The 14,199-nt window shown below is 39.4% G+C and overlaps 2 protein-coding genes across 3 annotated transcripts in view; both read left to right on the forward strand.

Annotated features, from left to right (window-relative positions):
• Positions 1–3,909, forward strand: part of TMED10 (transmembrane p24 trafficking protein 10) — a 33,305-nt gene extending 29,396 nt beyond the window's left edge. For both annotated transcript variants that reach the window (XM_043920839.1, XM_043920840.1), the window contains exon 5: positions 342–3,909. In XM_043920839.1, coding sequence (XP_043776774.1) covers positions 342–463 — 122 coding nt within the window. In that variant the 3' untranslated portion in view covers positions 464–3,909. The remainder of the gene's footprint in view (positions 1–341) is intronic.
• Positions 3,910–8,705: 4,796 nt separating this feature from the next.
• NEK9 (NIMA related kinase 9) overlaps positions 8,706–14,199 on the forward strand; it is a 41,237-nt gene continuing 35,743 nt past the window's right edge. The window contains exons 1-4 of the mRNA XM_043920819.1: positions 8,706–9,071; positions 11,178–11,355; positions 13,266–13,321; positions 13,868–13,938. Of these exons, the coding sequence (XP_043776754.1) occupies positions 8,853–9,071; positions 11,178–11,355; positions 13,266–13,321; positions 13,868–13,938 (524 nt within the window). The 5' untranslated portion in view covers positions 8,706–8,852. The remainder of the gene's footprint in view (positions 9,072–11,177; positions 11,356–13,265; positions 13,322–13,867; positions 13,939–14,199) is intronic.

The following is a 14,199-nucleotide window of genomic DNA, read 5'->3' on the forward strand; positions in this document are numbered from 1 at the left end:
CTCAGTTTTACCAAAGGGTGTGTTATGAAGGGTGATTTGCTCACTTCAGTGCTGTTGCTGTTACAGGTAAATGAGCCTTGTTTGATTTTCAAGGGAATAACATTTTTTTCTGTAATAAGCAATTGATCATATCAGTCAGCTTAGTGTATCAAATTAATAGCACTAATCTTTGTAATTTTAACATATATATATAGGATAATGAAAATTAAAGAAAAAACTCTCTGAAGTCCTACTGTAAGGTTTAGGGGCAGAGTGAAGCTAATTAATTGCCTTTTCCCCTGGCCATTTAGCCTGCTGAGCCTCACTTCATTATGTTTACACTGCTTTTTGTTTTGTTTTAGAGTCCACGAACACTCGGGTCCTGTACTTCAGCATCTTTTCAATGTTCTGCCTCATTGGTCTGGCCACCTGGCAGGTCTTCTACCTGCGTCGCTTCTTCAAGGCTAAGAAGTTGATTGAGTAATTAAGCCCAGTCTCCTCCCACCTTGAATCTTGGCCAGCAGAACATCGCTGGCAAAAGGCATCCTACCAACAGCACCGTCAAGGCACCTTGGAGCTTTCTTGCCAGAACTGATCTCTTTGATGTGGGAGGACGTGTGTTACCACCTTCACCCAAGAAGTCAAAGAGGGACTTCTTTTTAACCTGGTAGGATTTGGACTGGTTTTGCAACAAGACTATTATTAGAGTCACCTATGACAAAAAATAGGGGTTACCTAGATAATGCCAAAGCCAGCATTTGTACTGGGTTTCCTCATATGATCTGTTTGAACCATGTTTTCTTTCCTTCTCCCACTTGCTCACCAGCTTGGGCTTCCATTTTACTTGTTTTACCAACATTTGTATGACCATGTTGAACTTGTTTCTCTCTGATTGTCCTCTTTGGATTTCTGTGTGACAACACCCTTAACTTTCTCTTGACCCTTAGCCGAAATGTTTAGTTAGCTTCTGGTGATACCCTTTCATAATTTTATGTCTCTTGAAAGGGTGATGGCTGTGACACCTCATAGAAATGAGCTTTGAACTGTAGATAGCTCTTAAAGAAAATTTCACTTTAGAGAATTAAAACATTTGTGCTCAGCTGCTTGAACTTTGCTCTTTTTGTGTATTTACGTGTGTTTAGTTCCATGCAGTTTTATCACATGTATGGATTTGTGTGACCTCCACCACGAGATGCAGAACCATTTCATCACATGGATCCCTTGTGGTTCCCTTTTATAGCTGCAGTCACCTCCTACTGTAACCCCAAGCCCCAGCCTCTGGCAGCCACTAAGCTGTTCTCTAGCTCTCTAATTTTGTCATTTCAAGAATGTTACATAAATGGAATCATACGGTATATACATAAAACCTGTTGAGATGGACTTTTTTAACTCAGCATAATGCCCTTGAAATTTATCCAAGTTGTTGCATATGTCAGTAGTTTGTGTCACTTTATTGCTTAGTAGTCTTTTGTGGCGTGGGTGTACCATGGTTTCACCAGTCACCTATTGAAGGACATCAGTGTTGTTTTCAGTTTTGGGCCATTACTAATAAAACTGCTGTGAACATTCATGTACAGGTTTTTATGTGAACACAAATTTCATTTCTCTGGGATAAGTGCCCAAAAGAGCAATTGCTGGGCTGTATGGTAAACAGACGTTTATTTTTGTAAGAAACCGTCCTGCTCTTCATCCAGAGTTACTGTGTCATTTTACGTTCCCACTAGCAATGTCCGACCAGTCCAGTTTCTCAACATCCTCAGTATTTGCTATTATTTTTTTTTAAAGTTTTTTTAGTCATTCTGAGAGGCATGTGGTTTTAATTTGTATTTTCCTATTAGCAAATGATGTTGAACATCTTTTCATGTGTTCATTTGCTATCGGTATATCTTCCTCAGTGAAATACCTATTCTTTTGCCCATTTTATGATTAGATTGTGTGTTCTTTTCACTACTGAGGTTTTGTTTTTTTTTTAATTGAAGTATAGTTGATTTATGCTATTGAATTTGAGAATCCCTTATATATCCTAGATACAAGTCCTTTGTCAGTTTTGTGGTTGCTTAAATTTTAACATAACTTCTACAGAAGAAAAAACAAGTAAAATTTGCCGAGTATTCTTACATGGTAAGTCACTGACTTGATTTGATTTGTGTTCTCATGTGTTCATGAGGAAATTAAGATATATGACGTAAACACACCTAGAAGGATCATGAATCGAGTAAATACTTGAAAATATTTGTTGTAAAAGCAAAGCCAAGAATCGCTTTGGGACACATGCCTGCCTAAACGGCAATACTAATATGAATAAGAGAAAGTGTGGGCACAGATGACCATGTTCATTGACAGTGACATATAATATCACTTGACATTTTCCCCACTTCTCCCAGTAAAGTGGGTGGGAGTTTGTCCTTTCTGTAATCTCTTTTTTTGTTTTTTTTAAGTCTTCTGACTCTTACAGGGCTTGTCCCATTGCAGTGACAAGAATTATAGGAGTTAGGGCTGTGCAGCTTGCAGTTAAGAAGCAGCGTATTAGAATTAACAGAACACTGTTGTGATGACCTGGATAAAGTACCAAGGGGGAAGGGGGGCAAATTATGTTGCTAAAATCTCAGCCTGTTCTGTTAATGTTCCAGCTACTGTAAACACAAAAGGCTTTTCACCGTCTTTTGACTCCCCGTATGAATTCTTCTTGGACTTCCCAGATGGTGGTATAGAATACACCTACTAATGCAGGAGACATGGGTTCTGTCCCTGGGTCAGGGAGATCCCTTGGAGAAGGAAATGGCAACCCACTCCAGTGTTCTTGCCTAGGAAATCCCATGGATAAAGTCTGAGCCTGGTGGGTGACAGTCCATGGAGTCCCTAAGAGTTGGACATGACTTAGCAACTGAGCACACACTCAAATTCCTCCTATGTGGCATGAAAGTGGTTCTTCCATCAGTTTGTGTAACGCTGCCATCTGCTGTTGAAAAATAGGTACTGCTTCTGAGATCCTGACAGCCAAATCTCATCATAAGGGCAACAGTGTTTAGTTTCAGTGAAAGTCGCTCAGCTGTGTCCACTGTTTGCGACCCCATGGACTCTACAGTCCATGGAATTCTCCAGGGGTTCTTCCCAACCCAGGGATCGAACCCAGGTCTCCTGCACTGCAGGCGGATTCTTTACCATCTGATCTGAGCCATCAGAGACACCCCATAAGAGCAACAGATGTTGAGAGAGTCTGTGGTATTACATATACTAAACAACAGAGGCTATTACATATTACAGATACTAAACAACATCCAGACAGGGCGAGAATAACCCAACTTGTGAGTTAAGCTCCATCTTCAGACATTTAAAGGTGAAATTCTGTTTCAAACCATTAGCCAAACAAGATCCTCTTTTCCATTTCTAACTGGTGCCTTCCCCCTTTTTAGAAGCAATGAAAGCTGCTCCGTTGGTTATAGTCTTCTGACAGAGTGTCAAAGAAGAAGATAGGAGAGGAAAATATTTTATTTTGCTAATGTTTTGTTCCCAAACGTGACTGTGAAATTGAAATTCTTTCACATCCTTTCCTTTACTCATGTCAAGACTGCCAAGTTGGACATTTGTGTTTTGGGTTTAAAGTTCATTGATATTACACTTTGATTTTATCTGAAAAATAAAATTATTTGCTTTTGATAAAAGACTAGTGCAAGAGCAAATCAGCTTTAAAAACAAGGATGTTGTCTGTTTTCCTCTATTTTGGGCTCTGTTGTTCAACACAGTCTTAAATTACTGATCAGAGTGATAGTTTTAAGTAAGCTTTGTTATATCATTGTCATAAGCCCCTGTCATAAGCTGTTTTTGTGTTTTTTAGTGGAAAGAGGCATGTGGGATTTATACAGATTCACTTGTAAGTGTTGGATTGGGATTTTTGTGTAAATTTTCTCAAATAAAGGCTAGCAGAAACCATCTTAGCTGTATTTTTCTGTTACTCATGAGTATCTCTTTGTCTGGATTGACAATAATTCCTCCACATTCCTCAGTATTAAAAGTATGGCAAGGTATATGTGACAGATTAGAGAAAAAAATATTTGTAATGTACTCCAGATGGATAAAGTTTATGTGAGGTAGCATAAATTCATTATGCTTTATTTGTAAACGTATAACTATATAATATGTATATTAAAATATATTAATTTGGAAAGACTAAATAGGGTTCTGTAAGCCAGGAATTCTCTGTAGCTTCTCTGTTTTGGAACCTGCTGTTGAAGTTATTCCTACAGGGTCTTCTCCCTTTCCTTCCATTCTTAAAATACCCCTCCTAATTTAGAACCTCTAGGACTTATTTTTTTGGACCATCACATCTATGTAAAACCCTACTCCAGCAGGTAAAGGCAAGATCATCTTTCCTTTTACTTGCAGTTGAGTATTTTCTGTGAAGCTTCTTAAGAGTCAACGTGAAGTGCTTTACGCATTGACTAGCTAGCCTCCTATTTAGCCTCTTTCTCTAATCCTCAAAAAAAGTTAGTAAGTCAGTGAATCTCTAGTTTATAAAGTAGTGGTTCTCAACATTTGAAATACTTTCGAAAATGTCTCATTTCTCCCTAATACTTTAGAGAACATAAATAGTGAAGGCAGCAGAATGTTTAAGTGTGAATTTAAATGACTTTAAATTTAATGTTATTTAAATTTAAATGTAATTGTGTCAGCAGTATCATATTTGTTAAATGGTTGTGCATGTTCTGCAAATTATTATCTATTCAGTCTGCTACAGTCTCCTATAGCATAAGCCCCATGAATAATATAAATTTTTCTAGTACCACATTTAAAAAGTACAAAGGAACATGAAATTTTTTATTTTATCATTTTTATTGAAGTATAGTTGATTGGCAGTTATTTGCTGTGTTGTGTTTTTCTGCTGTACAGCAAGGTGAATCAGTTATACACTTGCATAAATCCACCATTTTTTAGATTCTTTTCTCGAATAGGTCACTACAGTGTACTGAGTTCCCTGTGCTATACACTAGGTTCTTCTTAGTTATCTATTTTATACGTAGTAGTATGTATATGTCAATCCCAATCTCCCAATTTATCCTTCCCCTGCTTTACCCCTTAATAACCATAAATTTGTTTTCTGCATCTGTGACTATTTGTTTTGTAAATAGGTTTGCTTGTACCACTTTTTTTAAAGAGTCCACGTATAAGCGATAGCATATTTGTCTTTGACTTACTTCACTTAGTATGACAATCTCTAGGTCCAGCCAAGTCACTGCAAATGACATTATTTTGTTCTTTTGATGGCTGAATTTCCATTGTATATTGTAATATCCCATTGTGGTATATGTCTACCACATTTTCTTTATCCATTCATCTGTTAATGGGTATTTAGGTTGTTTTCATATCCTGGCTATTATAAATAGTGTGAAATTAATTTTAATTATACACTGTCTAATAGACTCAAAATAGAATTTCAACATAAAATTCAATATAGAAATGTAAAAATGACTGAGATAGCTGACATTCTTTTTTCCTTATAGTCTTTGAAATCTGGTGTGCATTTTACAGCATGTCTTCATTCATACTAGCCATAATTCAAGTGGTCGCTACTGGCGACCATATTGAACAATGAAGCTATAGACTTTGCTAAGTACTTTGGCAATTTAACTATTCACTTGTTAAGATATAAAATGGAAATACCATTTTTTACCAAAAGTATTTTAAAATCAGTTATACCTTTAAAATGTTGACTATTTCTGGGCTTATGAGTATTCAAAAGTCAGATATTTAGTTTTAGTTTCATTTATATCTGATGTAATGAAGTGCTGAGCTTTAGTTTCTTTAGTTTTGTATTGTCTAAGATGAAAAAGGACATTTGTTAAGCTTTTATCTATGTATTATAATCAGAATAATTCACAATATCAGGCTAACCAAGTTATAGAAAACTGTTTCCACATTGCAAACTTTTAGTTTCCACACAAAGAAGAGTGAATTTTTAAGCTTTGGCTGAAACCTATTCAGCTTCTCCGAATGCAAGTCAACACTTGTAGCTCTAAGCAATTGTTTTTTCCATGCAACTCAAAAATTTATTGATCATCTGTTTAATGTGCTGAACGAAACTCTGGAGTAGACCCAGGTGAAAAAGAAGCAATACCTGTCCTCAAAGTGCTTTCTAATTCATAGGAGGAAGTAGATGGGATGTCTTCTGTCCAGCATGATTTCCATACTTGCTTTAGCCACCACTGACTTAACATTGTGGAAGTTAAGAAAGCTCTCACTAACCCAGCTAGTTTGTCTTGGAAAGATGCCCCTCCTAAACACCTTTCTAGAAGATTGTACTTTCCTTATAATAGCACTTAGACACCATTGTAATTGCCTGGTTTTTTTGTCTGGTTATATGGACTATGAGCTCCAGGAGAAGAGGAACCATGTTTATTTTGACCTCTGTTGTAACCCAGCACCTGCACAAGTTGATACTTAGTGTTTGTTGGATGAATGAATTGAAAATTGAAAACTATCTGTACAGTCTAGAACCCTGGAATGAAACCAATAAAAAATTTAACAGGGTGTTATCAGTCGGGCATTTTGGTTTAAGAGATGTACATATATGATAACAATGACCTGATATTCTTTCAACAAATAAATTTTAGGCTTGTTATATCAAGCACTTTTCTAGGCACTGATGATACATAGTTGTGAACAAGAGGGCAAAATCCAGGCTCTCTTGGAGCTTATGTTCTAATGAATGGAGGTAGTCAAAGTAAACAATAAATAAGACATCAATTTTAAAGGTAAACATTGTGAAGAAAATAAGGAGTGATGTGATCTGGCAGGAGAGCTGTGTTACTTTGGATGAAATTGGATGTGAAAAAGAGATTTGCTTAAATACAAACACAGTATAAGCAGACCATCATTAAGTCTGGTACACTAACAGAAAAAATGGATCCAGATCAAGAAAGACAAAAGTCCCTCCTATTCAGAACCATTGCGGAATGTCACGCAGAGTGTAAGATATCATACTTTAAAAGGAACGCTGATGAACTCTACAGAGGTCAAAGGAACGTGAGCTCATTAGCTCTCATACCCTTCACCCCATTCTACCCATTCTCTTCCTCCTGTGTTTGCTGTCACTATCCACCTACTTAAAAACCTAGATGTGAGTCTCCTGGACTCAGATTTGCTTCACCAACCATATCCCAACTGATCACAAAGTTCTAAATGTTCCTCAGATGGATTTCTTAAATCTTGCCCCCCTGTCCACTCACACTGATAGCACCTGAGTGCCTGTCTCTAGGCCTCCTGTCTTTATCTTCCGTGTTGTCATCAGTTCTTTGTAAAGTATAGCTTTGGTCTTATGCAAGGTGACATTATTTATTGTCTGAGCTGGGCACATGAACAAAAGAAGACTCATTAATTATGCTGTGGGGAAAAGTATTAATTGGGACTCCCCCCAGCAAATCAGAACATGCAGACACACAGATCATATACTCCTCTGCTTAAAAATGTCCAATATTTTCCATTGCCCACAGGAAATGTCAAATTCTATATAAATAAATATTTGAGGCCTTGTCTTCTGCTTCTATCCCACAAATACCATGATCTCCATCCACATGATCTTCTCTTAGCCCCCAAATATCCTGCTCTCTGAAAGAGATCCCGGGCCTTGTTGCTGGCTTTGACTCCCAGCTCCCCTCAATAGCTATGTAACATACAGTAGGTTACTTAACCCTCTATCTTAGCTCCTTTTGCAGTATGGGAATACTATGAGGATTAAATGGAATGACACATGGAAAGAAAACCTTTAGCATAGTGCCAGGAACATAATAAATATAATGAATGTTAGCTGTGATCTCTGTAGGTCAATAATTCCAACTTTATGACTAAAAAGTTATGTTAGAGATGTAAAGTTGCTCAAGGCACACAACTGATGGAACACGCTTTTCCACTGTATTGCAATTCTCTTAGTGACTTGAGGGCTCTGCAGATTCCCCACCTCCGATTACAGTATATGGCACTTATGGCATGAAGAATGTTGCATGAGATCATCAGGTGGTCAAAGATTTGGAAATACACTTGGAAGAAGAATGTGAAATCTGGAAAGAGAGGAGTGTCAGGAGAGTTGCTCTAAGATGTGTGGAAGACAGAGGGACCCAGGGTAGTTCTGAAAGAAATAACTGGGCCCACTAACTGAGATGACAGGAGACAAGAATTTTCCTCTGGGAGAGGGAAGGGAGGTGAGGTAGACGGGAGACCTAAGAGACAGTTCAATCCCTGGGTTTGGGAAGATACCCACTCCAGTATTCTCGCCTGGAGAATACCATGGACAGAGGAGCCAGGCGGGCTACAGTACATGGGGTCACAAAGAATCGGACACCACCTCGACTTAGCACGCACTCAAAGATATCTTTGCTGTAACAATTCTCTAAAACAAAGAGCGCTGTGCCGCGCTAGGAAGGGCTGCTTCCCCTAGTCACTGCCCTTGAGATAGGCCTGGCGCCAAGATGAGACTGGACGACCTCTGGACCTCAAAACTGTCTGGGCATCGGGCTAGGAATCAGGGGAGGGGTCTATAGACCCGAGGAGGACGCCCTTGCCCCTGTGGGAGCCATCTGGTCCCATTCGGTCTCCACCGGGTGCCGCCTACCCCTGCCCGAGGCGTCGTTTCCCCGGCCCACCTTGAGGGAAAGAAGTCTTGCCCCCGGGCTTAAAGGAACTACCGGCAAAGGAGGCGGAAACCCCGCCGGGCCGGAAGCACCCCGAACTGCTTCCGGGTCAAGGGGGGGAAGAGCCACCATGGAGCCTCGCGGGGTGGTGGGGCTGACGGGGCCGCGGGCCGGCGTCTGAAGCGGGAGAGGCGCAGCGCGGCCAGCGCCACCCGGGACACTCAGGCCTGTCCCGTCGCCGCCGCCGACGCCATGTCGGTGCTGGGCGAGTACGAGCGACACTGCGACTCCCTCAATTCGGACTTCGGGAGCGAGTCCGGGGGTGGCGGGGACTCGGGCCCCGGGCCCAGCGCCGGTCCGGCTCCGCGAGCCGGCGGCGGCGCGGCGGAGCAAGAGGAGCTGCACTACATCCCCATCCGTGTGCTGGGCCGCGGCGCCTTCGGGGAAGCCACGCTGTACCGCCGCACCGAGGTAGCGGCCCCGCTCTCCCCTGCCTCGTCCTCGCTCCGCGATCGGATCCCGCAGGGGTGTCTGTCGGGGTCCTCACCGCTCCTGTACTAGGAGTGCGTAACAGCACTGGTTTTTCTAGCCGGTCGTTTTTGTTTACCATGGGGACTGAGCAAGCCATTAAACCTTCTCTGAGCCTTAGTTTTCCCCTCTGTAAATTGGAGTTAGGAATAGCTAAGTGCCTTATAAGTAATATTTTTTAAGATTATTTTGAGCATCGAAGGAGGATACTTTGGAGATTGAGAGTTAAAGTAGTATATGAATGGGGAGTATTGTCAAAACTTCCTTTCATGCCGTACATCTCTCCAAGGCCGAGGTGGAGAAGTGGGGACAGCTTCAAAATTCCCACATCCGCGGCAGCTTCACTGTCTTTGCCAAATCTTTAAGCTCAGATATGAACACTCAGTTGGGGATTTTTCTTGAAGGTCATTGGTAAGATTGTAGCGTGTGGGCTTCTTCATCAGTGATGATCCATCAGTGTTTATACGTGGGAAGTACTTTTTTTTTTTGGTATATTTTAAACCATTCGTTCTTAACTTCAGGAGGGATAAAGGACTTCTTTGAGAATTTAATGTAAAGGTACCTTCCCGCTTATCCACTGTTGCACACCTGCAAATCCTTTGAAGAGATTCTTGGATTGCTGGTCCCCAGTTCAGAATGTATACTTATTAAAACCCTAGAGTGGAGAATCTATTTCCAAAATTGTTCATAAACTTTGATCACTAAAGTCTTAAAACTCTAGTTTCAGAATAGTTAAGCTTCTGTGGGGTTGCTGGGGTTGCTGAAGATGAGGTTCTATCAGTGATCTGTCTGCAGGTCAGGTGTGTGTTCCAAGTACTTTTAAGTCTAAAAGATGGATGAGGAGAGAGGTGGTTGCAAGATTAATGTATTATGAGTTACTGTTAGTATTCTCATGAGAATGAGGAGATGAGCTTTGGTATTCCTATTTTATAGTTGAAGAAACTAAGGTAGTATATTTAAGTGACTTGCTCACTTAAATTAGAAGCAAATCCTGGGCTGGAATGGAGGGTCACATCTGCTTGTCCATGCCTTTCCATGATTATTGCGTTGAACTTGATTACCAAGATTGTTTTAAGTTAAGTTTGATTATGCTTTCCCCAAAATTGCATAGCATTATCCATAACATCAAATGTTTATTACTTTTGTGAGTTTACAAGGGTTTAATTAGAAGCAAATTTTTCCCTCAAGAAGCATATATTTCAGTGGGAAGACATGTTAGTCTTGTTAGTAACAAATAGCATTTAAGTTGTATGTGTATATAAGTGTGAAAGAATGGACAAATATTTCAGTGGAAGGGAATTAAGGGATTGCACAGTAGAAGGTTCATTGATCTTCCGCTGAAGTTTCAAAGGCCCAGCACAGCCATTCTAAAGGACAGGGAGGGTTATTTAGGTGGGGATGCTTCTGAGCTGGGGAACATCAGTAAATTAGAGGTGTTATAAAATGGAGTGAATATTAGGAGCTGCAGGTAAGTCTTCATGAATAGAGGAAAATGTGATAACATAAAAATGCAGGAGTCACAGAACGTGACAGAGTAAGGAAAGTAAACTCAGAGCTCTTAGACATGACTTATTTTTATCTAGAAAGAAGAAATGAAAATCACTAGAGAAATCTATATAAAGTTAGAGACAACTTTAACATGTCTATTTTACAAGAAATGTCAGCCATAGATAACCACTCTCCAGTTCTCTATTTTTCCAGTAGTCTAACCATACTACAGTCCTCATCATGACTAGCAGTCTTCATAATGTCCCTCAATAGAAACCCTGAGATCTACCTCCATCCCATATTTTTTACCTGGAATTGACATTATGTAAATTAAGTGTAGAAACAACATAACATTTTGATGCTTTCCCTAGACCTGCAGTAAATTTTGATGCTCAATTGTATGCAGAATTTTTCAAGTCTCTTCATGTTTTATTTAAAGGAGAAAAAGGAGTCAGTTTCTGCCCATCTAGGAAGTTTTCTTTCTAGTCTCAGAGATCCCCGTGTGGATTCATTCTCTGCCAGGCTAGAGGGAAGCACAACACCTTTGTTGCTGTGTTGTAGGATGACTCATTGGTCGTGTGGAAGGAAGTTGATTTGACCCGGCTATCTGAGAAGGAACGTCGTGATGCCTTGAATGAGATTGTTATTCTGGCACTGCTGCAGCATGACAACATTATTGCCTACTACAATCACTTCATGGACAATACCACCCTGCTGATTGAGCTGGAATATTGTAATGGTAAGGTAGAATTCAGTGGGACTTCCTCCAGCAAGACAGTCTTGTGCTTATACTTACCTTGAGGGGGAGAGAAAAATAAGATCTATATTTACAAAGAATAAGAACTTTAAGTGGACTGCTAGAGTTTAAGAGAAATAGTTCAGGCCCAGAAGAGTTTTGAAGTGATCTACAAAATGAGGGGAGGGATTTTCCCCCTGCATACTCAAATTCTGCTTTGTGATGATAATTCCATCTTCAAATTATTTGTTCAGTTGAATTTTACACTCATTTTTCAAGGTTTTTTCTTTATGAAACATTAGTTAGGCATTAGAAGCATAGCATGGTTTGACACTTAATAGGGAAATCTTATAGGTGATATTTATTTGTAATGATTTCAGCTAAAGCTGTTCTACTGAAAAGTGGTCTAAAGACCATAGCTGACTGAAAATTATTTCTTTGAGTCCTTTTGCTTGTTTAAAAAAAAAGGCAGTATAGCCTGTTTGTTAAAAAATAGACCCTGAACCCATATCCTAAGCTTCAGTACTTTTTAATCTCTATAATCTTGCACGGACTACTTAACTTCTCTGTGTCTCAGCCTCCTCATCTTAAGTAAGTTTGCTAATAAGCAGTAGTTACCTCTTAGGGTTATTGTATTAAATGAATATGTAAAGCTCCAGCAACTTTAACATTTCTATTTTAAGGGAAAGTATACTATTTTACAGTAGTTCTTGATATGTAGCAAATTTTTGATAAATTTTGTACTAGCTGTTATCATTATTACCTAAGAGAACGCCCAAATCCCATTCTTGAGCTGCATGCTAAAATGGTCCAGGCATATTCTTCATTTAAATCTCTAAGAGAAAGCTCCTAGATTTGTCATTTATTTACTAGATTCTTGTGTATCCTGATTGTTTTCAACCCTAAATGTATGAGATTATATTAGAGATTTTTGAAGTAGCAGAAGCCTCTTAACTTCCTTTGTGGTTAGGAGGAACTAGAACGGATGGTACATTTATTGAAACTTTTGAGTTACTAAATTGCAGAGGGGAAGAAGTTGTGAAACTTAACTAGGACTACAGTAAGTTATAGCTGCAGATAGGAAATAAAGCAAACCATCATCATTTGCCATCTGTTACCTGATAATAAAAAGGAGAAGCAAATTCAGACTTAACTCTGAAGGAATGAGTTAGTAAAGGGAGTAATAATTGGAAGCAATCTAGAGTCTACCCTAAATTTTGAGAAACCTTTTCAGTGTGAAGTGGAAAGAAAAAGAAGTTGATGGTGATAGATACCTATTTTTTGTAAAACATAACCTCACAGGTATAACCCAAATCTTCTAATAGACTGAGGAAGTTGTTACCAAAATATTGCAGATTCCTTTAATAGGAGTTTTGAAAAAGAAAGTCATCTGATTTTGAAGACTTTCAAAGTAATTTCATGAATTAGGGTACTAGAGAAATGGTCTTTACTTTTATCTTTTCTAAAAATGTTGTACTTCCCGTTTTCATACTGAGTCTCTTCTATTAGGGAGGGGAATCTTTGGAGAATATTTCAGATATAGTCCTTGACAGATGGGAAGTTTTTTACCCATGTGAAGAGCTCGAAGGAAGAGGGGGGTATCTTTTCAAAGGAAGCAGAACGAGGTGGCTTGGTGGTAAAGAATCCGCCTGCCAGTGCAGGAGATGTGGGTTTGATCTCTGGGTAGGGAAGATCCCCTGGAGGAAGAAATCCAACCCACTCCAGTATTCTTCCCTGGCGAAGTCCATGAACAGAGGAGCCTGGCAGGATACAGTCCATGGGGTCTCAGAGTCAGACATGACTGAGCACACATGCACTCATGCAGAATCTTTCACTTGCTATGCCACCTGTTAAAATCCTAGTAGCTTTGATCTCTGTTAAGCAACTCAAACCTGTTTCTTATTTAATTGCAGGAGGGAACCTGTATGATAAAATCCTTCGTCAGAAGGACAAGTTGTTTGAAGAAGAGGTAATTCACATTTCTGTGAAAGGAAGCTAGAATTGTATTGTGATTCTTGCATTCTAGTTCTGTATTTACTCTTCCAACAATGAAGAGTGTTTTTTTCCTTTTGTTCATACTCCTTCCAGGCTCTGATATTCATGAGAAAGGAAACCTCTAAAAAGGAAGCTGTCTATAGCTGCTTCCTAAACGGTTTACCTCCACATCATGATTCTCTATGGGCTTTCTTTCCCGGTTCTATTACTGCATACTGGTATGCCCAGTTTTCTCTACCTTTGCGTTCTTCCTGGATTTCTTTCCACAAGTCTGCTTCACCATACTATATTTTATAACAACATTTGAACTATTTTATGATAATCTGCTTTTTTTTTTTTACCCCTACCACTTTTCTTTGCCTATTCAACCTACAAGCAAGAAATGTCAAGTCATGTTGAATCATAACCTCTAGTTGCAGTTTTCTTTGTTGAGTGTGTGTGTGTGTGTGTGCGTGTATTTATTTAAATGATATTTTTTTGTTTGTTTCTAGGCCAAGTATAATTTATTTTTTCTCTGCAGATGGTGGTATGGTACCTATTTCAGATTGTTTCAGCTGTGAGCTGTATCCATAAAGCTGGGATCCTTCATAGGTAAAGAGTGAAAGAATATGGGATAGATTCCTTTTCACCAATCCAACCCCCACCTTGAGTACCTCCCATCAGCACTATTATTTTCTTGATTAAACAGTCAAGGCTTTTCCGTTGATACTGATTTAGGAAGGAAAGAGTGAGTAATGAGGGGCATTATCGTCACTTCCTGAAGTTAAACTGTTTGTGATCTAGGAAGAGTCTCCTTAGTAGCTTAGTACTCTCAGTCATCTCTTTATTTTAGAGGTGAGTTCATTAATTCAT

The sequence above is a fragment of the Cervus elaphus genome, chromosome 12 (assembly GCF_910594005.1).
Source record: "Cervus elaphus chromosome 12, mCerEla1.1, whole genome shotgun sequence".
NCBI classification, from domain to species: Eukaryota; Metazoa; Chordata; class Mammalia; order Artiodactyla; family Cervidae; genus Cervus; species Cervus elaphus.